The sequence below is a fragment of the Gymnogyps californianus genome, chromosome 4 (genome assembly GCF_018139145.2).
Source record: "Gymnogyps californianus isolate 813 chromosome 4, ASM1813914v2, whole genome shotgun sequence".
NCBI lineage: Eukaryota > Metazoa > Chordata > Aves > Accipitriformes > Cathartidae > Gymnogyps > Gymnogyps californianus.
Genome location: NC_059474.1, coordinates 66644562 through 66664132, shown reverse-complemented (window position 1 = coordinate 66664132; position 19571 = coordinate 66644562). Strand labels below are relative to the sequence as shown.

Below are 19571 nucleotides of genomic sequence, written 5' to 3'. Positions count from 1 at the left end.
AAATCAGCAACTGAAGAAAAATCCAATTTTAATCTTGTTTCGTTTGCTTCATCTGCTATTAAGATTCCCCAGCACATACCTGTGAAGGACTTTGTTCTAAAGTAAACACATTTTATACAGCAAAGTACTTATCAAACTTCTAGCACTGACTACACTGAAAAGATAATTTTCTGGAGCACCAGACTGTAAGCTGAGCTGGACTAGTAAACCTACCAAGTAGATGATCCTAGAAGATGTCTACAGTTGTTTGCTTTACATTCCTAACTAACTTTTCCCAAGAGAGACTATCACCATACAGAGCCACAGCCATCAGCCACTGGTGAATCAACATAACAAAAATCAAGGTGTAAAGAAACACTTTTATCAACAGGAGGACAGCTGGTAGATGAAGCAAAGTGATTACCCCCCTTTGCACAACACTCGTTAGATCACGTGTGGAATGCTGCGACCAGTTTCAGTCCTAACGCAATACAGGGAAGACAATGATCAACAGAAGTTCAGCCGAGGGCCACCGAGATGTTTGGGGGCTGGAGCACCAACCCTGTGAGGACAGGCTGAGGAACCAGGGCTTGCTCAGCCAGGAGAGGGGACAGCCTCAGGGGCACCGAACAGCTGCCTCAGTGCCCATCACGGTGTGGGGAGCTATTGAGAAGTCAGAGCCGGGCTCTTCACAGCACTGCATGGCTGGAGGGCGAGAGACAACAGGCTTAAATCAAGAGAGGTTCAGACTGCATATAAGGAGAAATTTCCAGCCACCCCGAGGACAGAGATGCACTGAAACGGGGCCCAGAGAGGCTGTGCTGTCTCCAGCCTTGGAGGTTTTCAAGACACAACAGGATCGAGCCCTGCGCAACCTGCTCCCATCTCACAGTTGATTTGGCTGTGAGCAGGAGGTCAGACAAGAGACCTCTCTTATTCTACAATTTTCTCTCACACGGAAAAAGTTCTATTTGATGTCTCACTCATGGGGATTTCACATCAGCCATGCTGGTGTCAGTTTCATTCCCTTCCAGTGCAAAGAGGATGTATTTTTCCCTAAAGCCCAGAAACCCTTTTATAGTCATAATCCTAGAAAAAAGATAAAGAAAGAGAGACAGATTTAAGGCAAAAATCCAGATTTGGTTCATTTGTGCAATGGCTGTTTTCCCATGTTTTTGTTTTGCAGCCTTATTCCCATAACAGGTTTTTGTACAAACCACTGGCTTTTCCAATTCTGGTGCTGAAGTAAGGAGAGGCACCTACCAAATCCCTGCATGAGACTGACTGAGATAAAACAAAGCTTGAAATACCAAGGTGAAAGGTAAGGCAATTTTAAAAACTCACACAAGTGCAGACATGCAGCAACTTCCCAGCACGCTGACCTGAAGTACCTGGTGGGCACTTTGTTTTCCAAAACCATCGGTGCAAAACATTGGCCAGATGGTTGGGTGTATGAGCAGACTAGCTTAGAAAGCACAACAGCCATGCCACAGCCATAGCTCCTACACTAGAAGCATACACAAAATGCCAGAATTCCTGGCAAAAGCCACTTTCCTAAATTCTGAGTGGCAAGATTGTCTAAAGCATGTGCTGCTTCCACAATGACAGTGCCCCACCAGCCCATCACTAAGTGCTATTTAGTAGGCCCGTTCTCTTTCTATCTGACCACAGACAGCTGGGCAATCAGTCTCTGACTGTAAGCAGGTATGACTGGTACCAAACAGGGTGTGCACAGCCTCCTTTGGGCATAATCTCCCCAAAAGCCACCTGCAGAACAGGGGCTTTTTTAGTCATCTTTGAAAGTGAGACTCAGGGGTTAAGTACATGCTTCTGAAAAAGTTGTCATGCTGCTGGCATCCTAAATGGCATAGCAGTTGAACACTATAAATAGCAGTTTCAAAACTGTCAGTCTTAATTAAGCACTACCTAAAACACAGACAGCATTTTAAGTGCAGGAAGAAGTTCTCTTGTCATCTGCTCTGAGCAAATTTGATAGCACTATCATTTAAGATTAATTTCTATCATCAGCACTAGTCTTAATTTATTTCTTGTACCTTTTCCGTGGTTTTGAAGTGCTCAAGTCATCTTTTTAATATAACATCCTCTGTGTGCCCCACTCAGATGTCCTTAGCCCTTCAACTTCTGCAGAACTAACCACTAAATCTAGGATTGGGATATGCTAGCTAGCAAAAACAGCAAAAAAGCAAAGAGAAAAACCTACAAAATAATATGTAAGCATACATATCTTGACAACTGTGCAAGCATGTATGCATAAGTATGACCACAATTATGTGGTTACATGGTTAATACACAGTAGTCAGATTTTTCAGCATGGATTCAGTATATATGGGATAGAGGCTTGGTAGAATAAAACACCAGAATTTGTTTCATATGTAAGAGATGACACGGGTGCTTTGCATCCTGGACTTCAGAAAAGCAGCAGATGGAAAGCAATGGGATTAGACCCATTCAGATTGCTAGCAAAAAGCAGCACTGCATTACAAGCAACGTTATTGCCTATAGCAATAGCACTAAGGACAAATTCAGTACATGAAGCTTTTAGTTAGATGTTCTAGTACCATAAACAGCATATAATAGTATCATCAGACTTTTGTATAGCTTATTCTTATCCTAGAGTGAAATATTAGTGAAAAAATATCTGTGCATATGCCAAAGGGTGCGGTGGGGGAGTGGGAGGTATTGGTGGGTGTGTCAGGTGGGTGGTGGGGAGCAAGCTGAAGTCAGGGACCCCTTCTCTAATCGAGCCTTCAAGAAGTCTCTACTACTTCTTGTGGGGAATGCCTGGAAACACAGTCAGATACCTAAAGAATACGAATCGCTCCAACTGCCTAGATAGTAAGAGAGAAGTATCAACCCAAACAAAAACTGGATGGCAAAAAGTCTTCCTTCAATCATCAGGAACAGTGCAGTGCTGTCATCACAAGCCGCAGATATGAAGCGGCTGATGCCTTTGCAGCGTGCAGAGATGGAAGGCTGCTCATCGAAAGATAAACAACTCAACTGTGCCAGCATTTAGCCTCACTAACCCAGTTGATTGAAGAACAGGCTTTCTAGGATCTCTTGGAAAGGCACTATATTGCACTACACTTGCCTTGCATAAGATCTGGTAAAGACCATCAAAAATAAATTGAAAGTTAACCAAAAGTAACAAGATATAGCAGTTATTGATCAGGACTGACTCCTCATGAATAGCTGATAGGACACTGCTTCCCTTTCAGAGCAATTTCAATAAATTCAAAACAGAATCACCGTGTAAAGCAAAGTCACCCACAGGACAGGAAAAACATATACATATAATGAAAAAACCAAGACGTGTAGTCACAGCATGTGAGATCATTTCCAACATACTCTCTTCTCAACAGAAGAAGAGTTAACTAACATACCACAAAAGTCTGAAAGCAGTCCCTAAGTCCACTTATTTTAGCAAAAAAGATCCTCAACTCTTCAAAGAGGAGCAGACACTACAAGTAACACTATCAGGAAGACTTCAGACTTCATTATAGGAGGTGCCCGAAAGGCTATTTATTAGTAGAAGATAAGAAGCTTCCTTTAACTACCATCAGTAACTTACCCAAAATGCAAGATGCACTTGAAAAAATAACACTAACTCTTGTGTATTTAAGACAAACATAAAATTAGTTCTGCTGATGTGATAGAGGTAAACTGCAATAAAAAGGAACAATAAAAGCAGAGTTTGCAGATTAATGGAATTTTAAAAAGAGTAAAGGTAGGCATTGTCAGAGGCCAAATACAAACCACTGCTGTGGTTTTCGGCAATGGTTAAACCTGATGATGATGAATGTTTACCAATTTGGTCTCCCAAAGTGGTTTGAAGATGAGATAATGATAGTCTTTCAGTAGATCTGTTAGAGAAAAGCCTAAAGAGGTTAAAAGCATTTTCACTGGTGAAACAGTTTGAGTAAATCAGTGAAATTAAGAGGAAGAGAAAGAAAGGAGGGGGAACTCAAACAAACAAACAAAAAAAAACCCCCCCAAAAATCCAAACCACCACAACATTCAGAGGGTATAAACAGTAACTGAAAATGTTGTTTCTGGAAGTAGGAGGGATTAGCTGAACAGTCTAGAGATATGGTAAAAATAAATTTAGCATTAAATAGTAAAGACTGAGACAACGACATACAGAGAATCTTGCAAATACGGAATGAAACATTGACTAAAATCAACGAAGCAAGACACAACTAAATTGAATTTAAAAGGTGCATAAAACAGTGATGTACACAGACTAGTACACATGAAATCATAAAAAAACCCAAAACCCAAACTTTTGAAATTGACCTTGAAAGGAGGTTAAAATGTTCCAGCCCTGTGATGAACCATTTTGCTTTCTCGTTCTTCAATTTTCTACCCTTCTGCACAGGTTTCACGGAGTGTCCCCACAAACACTTATTCATATTCTGACTGGGGAAGGACCTTCCAGGTTGCAGGATTGCCTATCACTAAGGGAATCACTCTGAACCTCCCTGTGACATCAACTGTTTATATATCCTAATACATTAAATAATGGGAGCTGTCAGTATGTCATTTGGTGTGCTTGAGATGCAGACAACATAGGACTGAGTTAGAAACCAATTTTAGTAAACATGGAATAACCACTACAAGGTACCAAATCACAGGTCTGCACACCTTCAACTGCTGAAATATGAGCAGCTGTTAAGAGTGAAAGAGAAAGGTGTACTCTGTACTTGCCCTGTTTCTTGCATTCTGTTTATTAGTGACCGCAGCCAGGAACCCACCGCTCAGTTACGCAGGTTCACGGTTTGATCCGGGCAGGACAGCTTTATGCACTTACCTTTAATTTTGCAATGTGAAACTATTCAGTAGTTGGGATTTCTCATGTACAAGGTACAGGTACTCACTGAAATGATAAACCAAAAGGTCCCAGGCTATTCAGCTCATGGCACCTGTGGCATGGAGAGAGCAGCTCTCCTGCCCGCCTACCTGCACACCAGCCACCTCCACACAGAGAACTTTGGGGACCACTCTCCACCGTGCATCAGCCCAGCTAGACACCTTGAAACCGCACACAAGTCCTGCTGTCCGTACCAGAGGGATCGCCTGAACTAACCTTCCCTGCCGTATGCTTATCTTTGCATTGGGTCTAAATTATGATGATGTGCCAAACACTCTAGGACATGCTGTTGAAATATGTGCAAAATCACAGAGGAACCAATTACACCTAGGGTATGTCTTTTGAAAAATACATAAAATAAAAGTGTTGCTTCCCCTCCAGCATCAGTAGCCAAAGTAGCCATTAGTAGGCACATTTATTCTACCAAGATTCCAGCTGTCCCTGTCCTTTGTTTAAGAAGTCTATCCTTTTCAGCCCTGAGCTCGATGCACTTGCTCCCAAAAGAAAGGTTCATTTTGGAACTGAGACTATGCCAGAAATAGATGTTTGCACATATATTTTAGCATAGTACTACCACAACTTTTTGATCAATTCAGACACGAAATCGGATTTATTTGTGGAAAGTTTGGCAGCTAAAAATCTCAAGTATATAGAGCTATCTCAACCATGACCCCACCATCTTCTAAAACGGACTAGATACCCCAGGGCAAGGGAAACCATGCACTACTCCTCATAGATATGGTTATTGCTGTCACCTGCAAGTTATCACTGTTGTACAGCAAAGACTTAAACATTCAAGATAATTTAACTCAGTTTTAACTGCTTCATTTTTCTTACTCCAAGGTTACATCCATACTAGAGAACTAAGACAGCTGAAATTGTAGTTGAACACATAACTACAATGGCAACGTTCAGAGACTACTTAAGATAGGGTGCTGGCACAGTTACTACTAAATCATGAAATGCTGTTCTGAGAAAACTACTACAGTCTGCCAAGAATAACTGAGATATGCCTCCATGATGGCAGGCATTATTCACATAGCTATTAGCATAAATATTCAAAGGCTTAATGAAAAAAATTGCCCTGTGCTCCATTATGAGATGGGGGGGGGGGGGGGGACGGGACACACAAAACCAAACAAACAAAAACCCCAACACACCAACAGGTAAGATGTAATCATACCACATTCCCAACTGCAAAATACTGCCAACGCATTTATGTCTTTATAGATAGAAAGCAAGTTCTTGTAAAATTTCTTCCCTTTCGTTAACTATCTAAAGTTGACTTTTGATAACGTTTGTATGGAAAGCCTGTCTCTAAAACAAGCTCAGCAATTTTGTTGACTTAAACAGAGCACTTCACGCCATCAGGAATTTGTACTTGGATATTACCAGAGACATTTCCTGCATATAGTCCTTACTGAAGCTTTTCACTTTTAAAAACATGCTAGGAGATATAATTACCTGTTAATAGCTATTAAGATAGGCTGTGTCTTTTTGTTTGGTACACAAAAAAGAATGGAAGGTTTAAAAAAAAAAAAAAAAAAAAAAAAAAGAAAAACACGCAAGAGCCTTCACAATCCATAGACACAATATTACGTCTTTAACATAAAGCATATTCTAAAAAGCCAAGAATTTCTATTATTTTTTTCACTATCACAGGAAATGCGTATCTAGCTCTAAACAGTTTAACACAGAAGTCTGCAAACTATGAGTTTTAACAGCTTGTTAATTGGTCATTTCTGGAGAGCAAACTGCAACTCCCTGGTCCCGCCAGGAGTCACAATGCAATTGCAGAACACAGACCTATCAGGCCTTCTTATGTGAAGTCTGAAAAGGGTTTACTGACCGAAGTAATAGCAATCTTGATAACGGAGGAAAAATGACTGCTTTCCATTTTAATAAAAACATTGGTACTCATTACGTTAAAGCTTAGAAGAGTACCAAACTGTCTTTTAAGTCATTGTGGTTAAGTTTCCAAGTAGAAAACAAGAAACCCCCCAAAAACCACCACCAATAAAATATACCTCTGACTTGTGAGGTTTCAAGGATGACAACTGGATTATCTTGGAGCAACAAGTAGAGGTATGGCTTAAGTAATAAACACACAAAAATGGCCATTCTTAGCAGAATCCAACTGACTAGCAGGCATAACAGATGTTCCCCAGGAAAAAAGGTCAAATGAACACCACCATTCTGCCAGCACGGCTGTTGGACATTCATTTCCCCTAAATACCCAAAGAAAAGACATTTTGCGCCTGTTTACCCATAGAGAACAGGTTTTGTCTACGATATCTGTTTAGCCATCTGGAATGTTTCACTGTTAGTCACTCTACTTAAAATGGAAAGAAATTGTAATTGGCACAGTTTGTGACTCCTGACTTCATGCGTAATAATTTGCACAGCCTTTTCCAGCCCGCTATTTCCTTATTTACCACCAAATCCAAACTGAGAAGCTACCACAGATCTTAAAATTATCTAGTAGACAAAAACTTGATACTTCTCAGAAGTGCTCCTCTTCAGAAGAGGAAATCAAAAAGGAAAGCTAATGAAACATGCCTTCTTGGTGCATTGTCCTCATTTATGCAACTCCCAATACGTGGTCAGGTTATGACACATTCAGGGTTCAGCAGAACCAAGTCTCACTCTGACATTTAATAAACAGAGCAAAAGAGGAGTCCACCAACATTTTTCTAGTGCTGGCGTTGTTGGTCCTAATGTGGGACTTGCTGTACTTTCACATCTTATTAGCTTCCAGGCCAACAGCTAATTTAAAATGCATGTTTTTGGAATGTTAACATATCCAAGGGACAAAACATACCACCAACAGGCACCTCAGGCAAGATACAGCAGCTGTCCACATGCATGTTCTTGGTCTCCTTCTATTAGTAGGTGATACAACTTAGCTCACTCCTCTTTGATGTGTTGTCAGGTTTGTGGAACTCAGCTTTCTCCGTAACCCAGGGAGGAAAACTCTAGCTGCCTCCTCCTCTCTCAGCCCAAAGAAACGGAAGACAACGCATTTTTTGCTGTGAAGACTTCAATTTCTGAGCCTGCACAGTTGCTGTGGATGGCAGCTCATAGTATTCTGACTGATCTGAAATTCATGATGCATATCTCACAAAGCCCAAACTTGTGCCCTATGCAATACCTGTGGATTTATTCGATGCTCTCCGTCGAATTTCAGTCACCATCAGTCGTGACACTTGAGTAGTAAACTGCAGGAGGTCAGAAAATTTTTCTGTCATTGTACTTGGAGGAGCATTTCCAAACACCTAAAACAAAAGAAAAATGGATGCATCAAAAAGTCATTCAGTTTACAAGGATCACTATGAACTACCACCTTCCTTTGCGAAGAAGGAATATTACTATGGAGACTGTAAGTTTTTGTTTTCCTGCTGCAGTATTCATCACTGTACTGGTTTTCACAGTGCATGCTCTAAGATACATTCATAGTTGGAATTAAGCCATCATTCAGGGAGGTAAGATCTGATGAATGAAGGGGGGAAAAGGAATCATGAGTTTTCTTGCAAGATGAAAACCCCACAGAGCCCCAAAAGACTGAGATTGCACGTAATGGGGTAAAGACTAGATACCAGAGCAAATTCTCCAACAGGAGTTCTGTTTTTAAGAGCAACTCCTTTACTATCTGCTGGACCTAAATATCCCACAGGAGTGAACTGCATGTACAGAACGATGTGTGTAAGATCTTCTAGAAGGGACTAGGAAGTAGAACTGCCCTGTTAAGTCTTCTCTTGATAAACTGATGATACCAGGAAGCCTCCCATGTTGCTGGCATCCCAAGGTCTCTCTTGAGATCCTCCTGAACATAACAGCAGTAGTTACTAGGGAATTTTTTTTTAATAAATTGTCACTTAATTCTAGTAACTTATTCTTCATGATTAAGCATTCATTTGGTTATTAAATTATTGAATCACATTTAACAGGGAGAAATGCGTTAACTCAGGTGGTATTGCACTAAGCTATGGAACACGACATTATCTCAAAATGGATTAGCTAGTTGTTGAGGTAATTTACTTTTCATTCAAGACTGCACACAAAAAGCAGTCTCCATCCACACTTGTGATGTAAACCTTGCACTAAAACGGTCACAGTAAAACCATGATATTCATTATCAAAGAAAGCACGCAATCTGAATTCTGGTATCGTCACTTGTGTCAGTGCTGAAAAAACAGAATAGCCTGCTAAACACCTGAAGGGTCTCAATAATTCTCTGCTCGTTTACATTTTTCTCCCTCAGGGCTATTTACTATTTACGTAACCTGCAGGACTGTCACCGATGAGCCAGGAAGCATAAAAGATTACAGTATTTTTCTAATAAAACTTCAGTTCAACATGTTATATTTGCCCCTCAGAAAGAGGATGCAGTACAATTGATTTGGACTCAACAGCTGCTTCACCCTCGTCTCCTTTCCTTGGGTGACTCACGATTACAGTTATACGATTACAGCTGAGCTGCTGACATACTTGACTGAGGTCACTCTTAAGTCCAGGGACATCCAGTGAAATCCACAATATTGCAGCCAACACAGATGCAAGATAATTGTGGTGCTGACTTCCCTTAGAACCCCAAAGTTACTGAAGAAAACTTAAAAGGCAGAAGACAGAATAACCTTTGTCTAAGTTTGACTTCTTACTCCCATTAGTATCAGTTGCTCTGGCACATTACAGAATAGCCAAAAATATTTTTCCTGCCTGCTCGCATTGCAAAGTCATGATGAAACGAAGCCAGAAATACAACATTGAAATTGAACACTCAGTTTCCTCACAATAAAAATGTTTTTCACCAAAAACTTAAGCATTTCTCATACAGGAAATTTCAACCACCATTATCAATAAAGAAAGCAAACAGGAGCCCAGATGTTACAGGCAGACAACTGTTTTTGGCAAACCAAGAAAAACACCCCTCATTTGGACTAGAGAGTATGCAACATTCCCAGTACAGACAATCCAAATTTCCCTAAACCTTTCACAAGACCTCCTTTTGCAGTTGTCTGTGTCAGCTCCCAGTTCATCCAAGAGCCTCTAACTTCCACAAGGCTATTAGAAGGAAAGAGGGCCTCAAGGCTTGCGTGTTCACTGGTATAACCTAAGCAAGATTATCTACACTAGAATGCACACTGGCAGAGCATCTTGCCATCATTAACTGTTTAAAGCTCTTTCACTCAAACCAAGGAAAGAGGAAAAACTAATAGCCCTGTTACCTGTCCGGAGCTTGCCTAGGGTTGTCAGCAGATCCCAGGAAATGCAGAGAGCTCAAAGTTACAGTAAAAGGTTGACTGAGGTGAATTAGTTTTTAATTAGTTGCCCCATAACCAAGTTTGCACCTTTTAGAACAAGCATCTGCATTGGATATTGATATACTCTTTGACTAAAGGTGGTAGGAAAAAACAGGACTAGGATATGAAACATTTTACCAGGAAAATATCTTTTTAATAAGGAAAAGCAAGGCTCTTTCAAGAAAATGTAAACAATGTACCATTTATTCAAAACCAGCCTCTTCATCATTCCATCCACTTTTTTCATATACTGCAAAAGCGTTACTACCATGGCAGTAGAGCAATGCTTCCACGAACGCATCGAACTCTGAAAGGAGCCTTTTGAGTACTCTTCCAAAGGGCCAATTTTTTGTTAATTATGCACCGATTTAGCTTTTCATTACTATGTGATTCATAATTTCATAAGACTCCTTGAACAATGAGGAAACAGAAATGGTCTGTAAACTCATTCATTACCAGAACTAGCAAGATGGTTTACACGACAGCGTGTTTGAGACATGCTGTATCTATAAACCAAAGTTAGGAATGCTTTAGCTCCTCTGGATTTACTGATTAATAATCCTCAAAATATCAGGAAGAAAATGGAACTGCATTTCACACAAAATTTCAGATACCTCTGAAGAGAGAAAAAAAAAACCAAAACCCCCCAAAACTCATACATGGTTAAGCAAGAAAGCCTCACAAGAGCTCCCAGATACACTGGTTATTTAACTGGCTGCCTGTTGCTGGTCACTTGGATGCCCATGGGAAGCAGACTTACCTTCCTCACTCTAGATTTCTGCATTCAGTAAAAATCATGCTTCTTCCCGAACTATTTCCTGGATTTCACACACACACACTCTCCCTGCTTCCAGCCAAACGCACGCAGCTCCCACTTCCAGCAGCTCACTACTCTGTACAATAGACATTCTGAAGTACACATCAAGGTGTGGTATGGAAGTCTTGATCTGAGCTCCACAGTTTATTTGGGGTTTTCTCCTCCTAACACACACATTCCAATCTTGTAACAGATAATGCTTCTATGGTACACCATCATGGACTTTGCTTAAGGCAGTAACACAAAAAGTACTCAATCTCACTTAAACCTGTTCAACTAACTACAGATAACTACCTATGCAAAGTAACTGAGGGATTCAGAGTCTGAATTTGAATCAAGTTATTAACTGATAGCTTAAAACATTTGCAGCTAAGGACTATGTTTGAGGAACGAAAAAAAAATTTAAGAACGAACTTCTAGCAATGTTTTAGTGTTTCTTGTCAGCAAAAGTAGGTCTCAGAGGAAAGTCATCTCAGAATTTAGAGTGAACCAAGATTTAACGTATCTCCCACTGAAAATCTTGTATAAGACTATTTGGAAAATTAAATATTTCTCCTGTCCTATTTTTTATTCCAATCAGTTTCAGAGTTTGTCTTACTCTGGCTCGCAGAGTTAATAAGCTAGCAGGATTGTTCCAAAAGAAGCTGTACCACAGACGGTTGACACTCCAGAAGACACAAAACTAGACAAGCCAAGGAAGCCACAGCAGACTTTATATGTAAGTCTCAAAAGAAGAAGTGGGCATTAACCAGGAACCTAAAAAGGTAAACTGTGGAAGTAGAAATAAATATGACATCGCAACCGCTCAGCCTCTTGAATGCAGGAAGACAAGATGCATTTATATGAAATGCAAGGAAAAAAATCCCCGTGTAATAGGGACAGATGAGACCTGACTGATCCAATAGAAATCAGTTTTGTTTGTGCTACACTAACAGTTCATTGACAACTGATAATGGTTATCGAGGACTGCGAGAAAGGAAGTGAAAGAGCGCAAACAATACATGCTTCCCTCAGTGTGCCAGAGTACGATTCAGATTTTAGAGGCTGGAAACTGAAGTGACAACATCTGGCAACAGCCTGTATTTGTGGCAAGAAGGACAACTCCAAGAAGGTCACATATTAAAAACAGCCAGAGTTTGCAGATAGTGATGTTAAAATCAAACAAGGAAACAAGAGGGAAGAGGAAGAGAGACTACCACAGGTAGGATCCAAAAGCAAAACATTCGGCAAGCACAGAAGAATGTGTGTCTTCAGCACCAAGTTCGCCTCAGTAAAGAAGGGAACAAGAGAGTCTCTAGGATTTAGAGAAGGGAAAAGAGCCCATCCACAAAATCAGATGGACTCTGTAAAGAATAGAGACATGGGGAATCTGGGGAGGGAAAAAACTATGATAAAGAAGTGAAAAACTGGGATCTACGAGAAAAGAGTAGCCATAATGTATTCAGACAGATGGAAATCGCAGAAACCATTCATCTTTTCAAGAAATCTAAACGGTACCTGAGACTAGTTAGGCGACAGCTGATTTTGACAGAGTAAGAACAAAACTTGGGGCTACCAGGTCATTTTTCAGAATGCTTCAACACACAAGCTGAATGACGGACAGTGAGAGAGAACAAATGGTGCAAAGACATGAGGCAACTACAACTAGACTTCAACAGGGTCAAGTGGAGGGACCAAGAATTAGGACAAAGCCAGCAAGCAGTGTAAAGGAGAAAAAAAAAGTATAGTAAGAAAGAAAGGGGGAAAAGAGAAAAGGGAGAAACAACAGAGAAATTAAAACTTAACTGTTCTTTTTCATCTCTGAAGTCTAATCAAAGTCTAAGGAAAGACCGCTGTACAGAAATAGGACATGCATCACTGCACCAGTTTTTCTTAAACCCAGTTATATCACCAATTGCGATTTCCATAGATACAATGCTACTGCAAGTAACTACCACAAGGGCCAGGAAAAAATTTATTCTCCACCTGCAGATTACAACTAAGTGCTGAGGCAGCTGTAGTGGGTACCTTCCCTTTTTCAGAAGCATCAGCCACCTGTAACCACCAGAGGGAGATTTCTAAGCATAACTGCATCAAAATAACCTTCATGGGCTCAAGCCAAGATTAAGATTCCATTCTGCTAATTTGTAAAAACAAATTAAGAAAGTCCATAACTAAAGGGCATACAATCCAAGCAGATAAATTAAAGAAGAAGCAGATGAACTGAGCTTACTTCTCACAAACTCACAAAACAGGTTACCAGTAGAACTAGGAATAAGACCTGGGGCAACAGAATGACATTTAGGGGATCTATCCATTAAAGCATGCTATGTAGTAGACTGAAAATCCTATTAATACTATGCCTTGACTAGGATTAATTTTTCTACGCAGCATGTAAGCAGTTCAATGTCTAACACCATCATAAGCCATACTTTCAACAAAACATCAATCTAAAGAAGAGAAAGCTGAGTTGATTTTCCTATCAAGTTTCTGCATTTTAGTTTTGGGATGATTCCAGTTCTCCACGGTAGCATATACAAGCACAAATCCATCACCCAAGAAGAGCTTCAGGAGCAAGGGTTCAGATCACAGCAGGAAAAAAAAGGAAAGCTAGATCTGTACCTACTGCTCTTTCAAGACCCTAAAACTACCATCAAAGTTATTATTCACAATGAAGCAGCAGAGTAACTGAGTGACATAAGACGTCAGGAGGATTTAGCTCCTATTAATTCCAGCGACAGTTGTCATGTTCCTGCCTTCAAATAAAATCTCGGTGCCTGAGCACAAGGGAGTAGTGAAATATGAATGGAGTAGTGAAATATGAATGGCACTGTAAAAGTGTCTATTACATCTTCCCTACAGATTGCTTGTTCAAAATCCCCCTTGTCCAAGAGGGATTCAGACTCAATACATAGGAAAAGGGCTACAAGGGCGATGAGAATATAGAAAATTTATCACAAGAGGAGATTAAAATTGTTCGGCTCGCGTAGCCTAGCAAAACCAAATCTGACAGGAGATATTATGATTGTTATCTCTAAATATGCATCAGTACAATAAATGCAAAGAAGGGAGAAGAGTTATTTAGACTCAAGGACAGTGCTGTCACACAAACAAGTGGGTATAAACCTGCTATGAGTAAGTTTAGGTTGGAAATCAGATGATTCAGTAATAACAGCAAGCTCTGCAGAAAAGCTCTGTGACGGTCTACATGCAATTGTGGATTGTACTTCAGAAAAAGCAACAATAGAAGGAAATCTCCAACGGCAGGTTTATCCACTAACACAACACTATGTGAGGAGAAGGGGAAAATTGAAAGGATGCCAATGGAAGAAAAGCTTCTGTTGTGCTAGGACCGAAGGTCTTGGGAATACAAAACATGAGCAGTCATTTCAAATAAAGAAAACACCTCTTGCAGATTCTCTAGCTTACCCTGTTAAACACCGGCAACATCATGTAAAGTTTTTCTTCTTGTTCTTTCTGGGTCATGTGCCGTGGAGGATGACAGAGCTCTGTGAAGAGGCGACGCAGATGCATCAACCCCAGTGCGTTATCCTGGGGGCTACACTCCTCCTGCCGTGGCCGGCCCATGATCCTCTTCACCATATTCATCTTGACTGACTTCTGGAAGCCCCCTTGTATCCTGTTCAGAAAGGAAAACGAACTTACTGAGTACAACAGATTGAGGCATTATTCCATCAAAGCCTTTAAATATATAGCACCCACTCTCACAGTAAGTACCACACCGCAGTTAAGAGCATTAGCTATGCTAGGCATTGATTAGTACATGCCTGGAGGATTTAAAGCCAACAACTTGAAACAGGAAAACATCCGATACTCTTTGGCACAAAGCACGACTGACCAGGCCTTGAACATCGCAAAACGCTTTGGTACTTTTTATTAGATGATTTTTATGATTCTCTGGTGCACATTCCACAGCATTTACAGCAGTGTTATCTACATACTGCAAAGTATTCTCAAAATAATTCTAAAATAAAATTAGTACCAGTTATTTACTTTAAAATCTAATCAAACAAGACCTTCAAACTCTCTTAGATATTGGCTTTATCATACAGAGGCATGCTTAATTTTTTTCCTGACTTTCCTATGGCAAATAGACAAGGCTATCCAATGGACCTATTGTTCATCTCACACCTCAGCTATTGGGTCTGCAGAAGAACACCTTGGTCTTCTCCCTCCTGAAGCACAAGAAATTTGTTTTAGAATCATAGAATGGTCCAGGTTGGAAGGGACCTTTAAAGATCATCTTTTCCAGCAGACGTCAGGGTGGCTGAAGTCCCCTAGCAGAATCAGGGCCTGCAAGTGTGATGCTTCCTGTAGTTGAAGTAAGAAAGCTTCATCAACGTCCTCCCCTTGATACGCAGTCTGCAGTAAACACCAGCCACGAGGTTTCCTTTGTTGGCTTGGTCTCTAATTTTCACCCATAAGCTCTTGACCTGTGCATTGCTGTTTCTAAAAAAGCACTGTGCAATCAATCCATTTTTTAACATAGAGGGCAACACCCCTCACCTTTCCTTCCTTGCCTGTCCCTCCTGAACAGTTTCTAGCCATCAATTGCAGTGCTCCAATCACATGATTCATCCCACCAAGTTTCAGTGATAGTGGTAGATGACAGCTTTCCAGCTCCTCCTGGTTGTTACCCACGCTGCGTGCATTGGTATAGAAGCATTTCAGTTTGACTGTCAACTCTCTCACCTTTTTGGTGGAACCTTTTTGGAGGGTTGGGGCACATTCATCACTGCTCTGGTAGGTGCACTCATCCACCCTGCTGCTTGTGAGTACACGAGTGTCCCAGCTTTGGACCCCATCCCCCAAACTCATTAGTTTAAAGCATGATTCGCTACGTCAGCCAATCTGCCAGCAAAGATTCTCTTTCCTCTTCTAGGTATGTGGATCCCATCTCTCCACAGTAATCTGTATTCATCGAAGAACGTCCTATGATCACAGAAGCTAAAGCCCTGGTAATGACACCAGCCACAGAGCCAGGTGTTGATCTGCATGATGTGTCGACCTCTGCCTGCACCCCTATCTCTAATTGGCAAAATAAAGTAGAAGATCACTTGGGCCCCTGTCCCCTTCACTCATGCCCCCAGGGCTCTGAAGTCCCGCTTCATCTTGCTGAGGTTCTGCTTTACCATGTCATTGGTGCCCACGTGTTTTAAAACATCTCACAGATATGGCGTAACATCTGTATTTAGCCCTGTATTAGTCTTCAAAACAACACGGACCAAATCTTCTGAACGTTGAGACTGAAATCTATCAAGCAGGACCTTGCACAAGAGTTGAGAGGGTCAGAGCAGATAAACCCCTCAACAGATGTAGCCAATTGGACACTGTGGCAAAAGGGACTATTCTCACAACTACATTCAAGTAAAGGAAGGAGTAAGGGGGAAACAGGGAAAGAGTTTCAGCTCCATACATGAAGTTAAAGAGGCCGACAATGAAATGCTCCACAGAACTGTAATGTCTACCTCTTATCACTTAAAGGTGATTGGAAAAACGAAGGTCAGTAACAGCTTTAACAATTATTCAAGGGTAGAAAATGCCTCACAGCAAGAAACTTAAAGAACTTAATTATTTAAATTATCGAAAAGAGAGGTTACCATGAAGGGTCAATTATTAAAAGAAGAAGTGATGATTCCAAAGGTGCTGTGATTAGAATAATAGAGGGAAAATACCCATTACTGAAAAACTCAAACCCAGAGATTAAGTTGTGAGGAAAGACAGTAGTTGGGTGCTAAAGCCAGGAAAATAACACCAGCTACAAACAAGGACTACACTTTTAAAACTGAAGATAATTAACCACTAATAAGAAGCATTAACAAAAGAAAAATATTCTCTTTCTAACCCAAGAACCAAATACCTTTCTAGAACGTGTTCACAAAACAGCATTTCACTAACATGCGAGGAAAAATTAGGAACTGATGCTAACGAACATTTTAGTACAATGCAAAAAAATCAGTTTATGAAACGAGAAGTCATCAAAAAAGCTAAGCTAATCTACAAGCCAGCAACTGTCAGCCCATGCTGGAGAATTTGCATTGGCTTTTCACATTTGAAGAAAAATGAGACAGAACTGGATGTCATCTTTTAGCATATCATCCCTAAGAAATAACAGAGGTAACAGACTCCAAATCAGCATGATTCACGCAGTTAAAAAATGAAACAGCACAGTTTCTGGAGGTGTTTCCTCCAGAAACCCACACCTTTTCCCAAACTCTTCAGTTTGGGAACTCTTCTTTCACTGTAATAACACATAAACTAACAGAATACCGCATCTGAGCTCAAAGAGCCAAAACTTCACTGCCTAAGCAGCAGGGAAAAAAGTCTATATTTTCTTTTTCATAAAATCTTTTAAAGACAATATTTTAAATTTCTTTTTATGGTTCACAAAATGCTGAGAATTCTAAATCTAACAGCCAAAATGCATGTTGTCACTGAATCCACCACTGCTGTAGACTTTTGTTAGTGCAGCCAATTTTTCTTTTAAATCCTATTGCTTTATTCAGCCTAAGTGCACACCTAGAAAAGGAATTTGCACTGGTTCAGCCACACAGTTGTAGTTCCAGATCTGACAATTTTCTTATAGTCAGAGAAGTCCAAATAAAGGTTATGCACTATTTTCCCAGTGTCACAGGAGCCTGCTAGGATGGCTTCTCCAAAATGGTATCCATTTACCTCCACTGGGGCAGTTTTAACCCAGAGGGATGACAAATGCAGAGAACAACTGAAGTAGTCCTCACTTTCTCAACACAGTCATGGTCCCTCCAGCCTATTCCCCAGCACAATCACATATTCAACCTCAGCGTAAGAGGTGGGGCAGAGAGGAGGGGAGAATGGATGTAACATAGTGTAAATAACATCCAAATTAATTTCATTTTCTTTTTTTTCCAGAAGTAACCAAAAGACACTACAAAAATTGATATATTCCATGTGTGTACTTAATTCAGTTGGAACTCCAACCCCCCAAAAAAACTCAAAACCAAAAACAAAACAAAAAAAACCCCAAACTAACCCCAAACCCAAACACCACACCAAAACACCACAATAACACAGAAGTTCAGATTTCTGTCCCAAAGATGTGCCTGCAACGCTCAAGAAAATCTTCCTAGAAGACACAGCTTTGGGAATATCCTTTACTATGAAGTATTCACTTCCTTGATGTTTTTCACAGATACGGAGTCCATGTTGCACTGTAAAAAGTGAAGACAGGTGTTGTAACACTGACATTTACACGTGGAGATCTTTGCAATATATGCTGCTTTTCTTCCATGATGTTATCTGCCCTTTGGATCAGCTTTTTCTGGCAGTATTTTCCACTCATTCTCAGTCTTCAGAATCATGTAAAGTCTACCCTCAATTCCACTGCAGATCAACTTGAAGGTACACAATATATTAATTTCAAGCAGAGTAGATACTACTTGTGGAATTATTCCAGAGTTGAGTCCTACTGTGTTTCTGTCCTATTAGAAAAAAGGCTAGTGTGAGCTCCATGCAACATCATCTGAAATGTATTGTACATGAAATCTGAAAGAACTTCTGTGATTTATTTTTGCCAGTCCAAATGCTGTGATATTTTTTCTGATTACCATAGCACAGATTATCTATGGAAATACAAGGAAGACAGCTGTGGGCTCTGGGAGCTCCAGCATTAGGCCCAAATCTTAGACATCTGAGAAGGATTATTCATGGTTTACAGCAGGCAAAAGCTTCCTCATTGTGAATCTCAGTACCAGAACTTACTTATCCTATGAAAACATTGAGATGTTTAAGCTCATCTAAAATAAAGGAAAAAAAAAACCCGAAACCAACTAAAATCTTCGGAGGAACGATACATTAAATATAACACAAGTTCACTGAGTGAAAGGACAGTGGTATGTTGCTGCTATGTCCTGTATAAATATTTTGACTGAGGTTTTCTTTGTTTAGGCTTAGGCCTGTGGAAGAGAAAGCAGTACACCTAAACCTTTTACTACAAACAAAAAATATCTAGAAGAAAGGACCTTCCTATTCTACTAAGTGAAAGCATCTGCACAGTCTTCACAGTCAGCTGTAACAACCACACATGACTTGAATTCAGCATTAAGGCCTGGCAGTCTCCTTAATGCCAAAAATGAAAGTATTCCAGCATTTTCAGTAACAGTCAAGTCACCTGTTCACAACTGCTTGCTTATAGCACATGACAATCAAGCGCCCTGCACAGCAAAAGCCTACAGTGAAAGAACTTTAAGAGAAGCAAACTCACAAGTTAGGGAACACCTGTCTTGCAATTGCTTCTAGAGCTTGAATTTGCCCTGGCTCTGCGCATGCATTACAGTACAGTCTTAAATTGCACGCTTACTTCCTACAGTCCCCCAAAGGGCCTCCTGCCTCTCTCAGCAGACAGGCTGGACACAGCCCTCGCTTCACGAGCAGCTGCTCAGTATTTTGTTACTTCATCCCTCCGAGCATGATGCTACACCTTGGTTACTGCAACCTGGACTGAAAGCCTGCTCTGCACACACAGCGATGCACTTCCTCATGGGTTCTTCTCTCCTGCTCATCACTGCCAGATCAGAATGCCTCACAGCTATTAAATCAACTTATT

The 19571-nt window shown here is 40.5% G+C and overlaps 1 protein-coding gene across 1 annotated transcript in view; it reads right to left on the bottom strand.

Moving 5' to 3' along the window:
- The window catches only part of WDFY3 (WD repeat and FYVE domain containing 3), a 145710-nt gene that overhangs the window by 110180 nt on the left and 15959 nt on the right, over nucleotides 1-19571 (bottom strand). Inside the window, exons 2-3 of the mRNA XM_050895386.1 lie at nucleotides 14396-14606; nucleotides 8022-8145 (exon numbers count right to left, since the gene is read on the bottom strand). Coding sequence (XP_050751343.1) covers nucleotides 8022-8145; nucleotides 14396-14575 — 304 coding nt within the window. The 5' untranslated portion in view covers nucleotides 14576-14606. The remainder of the gene's footprint in view (nucleotides 1-8021; nucleotides 8146-14395; nucleotides 14607-19571) is intronic.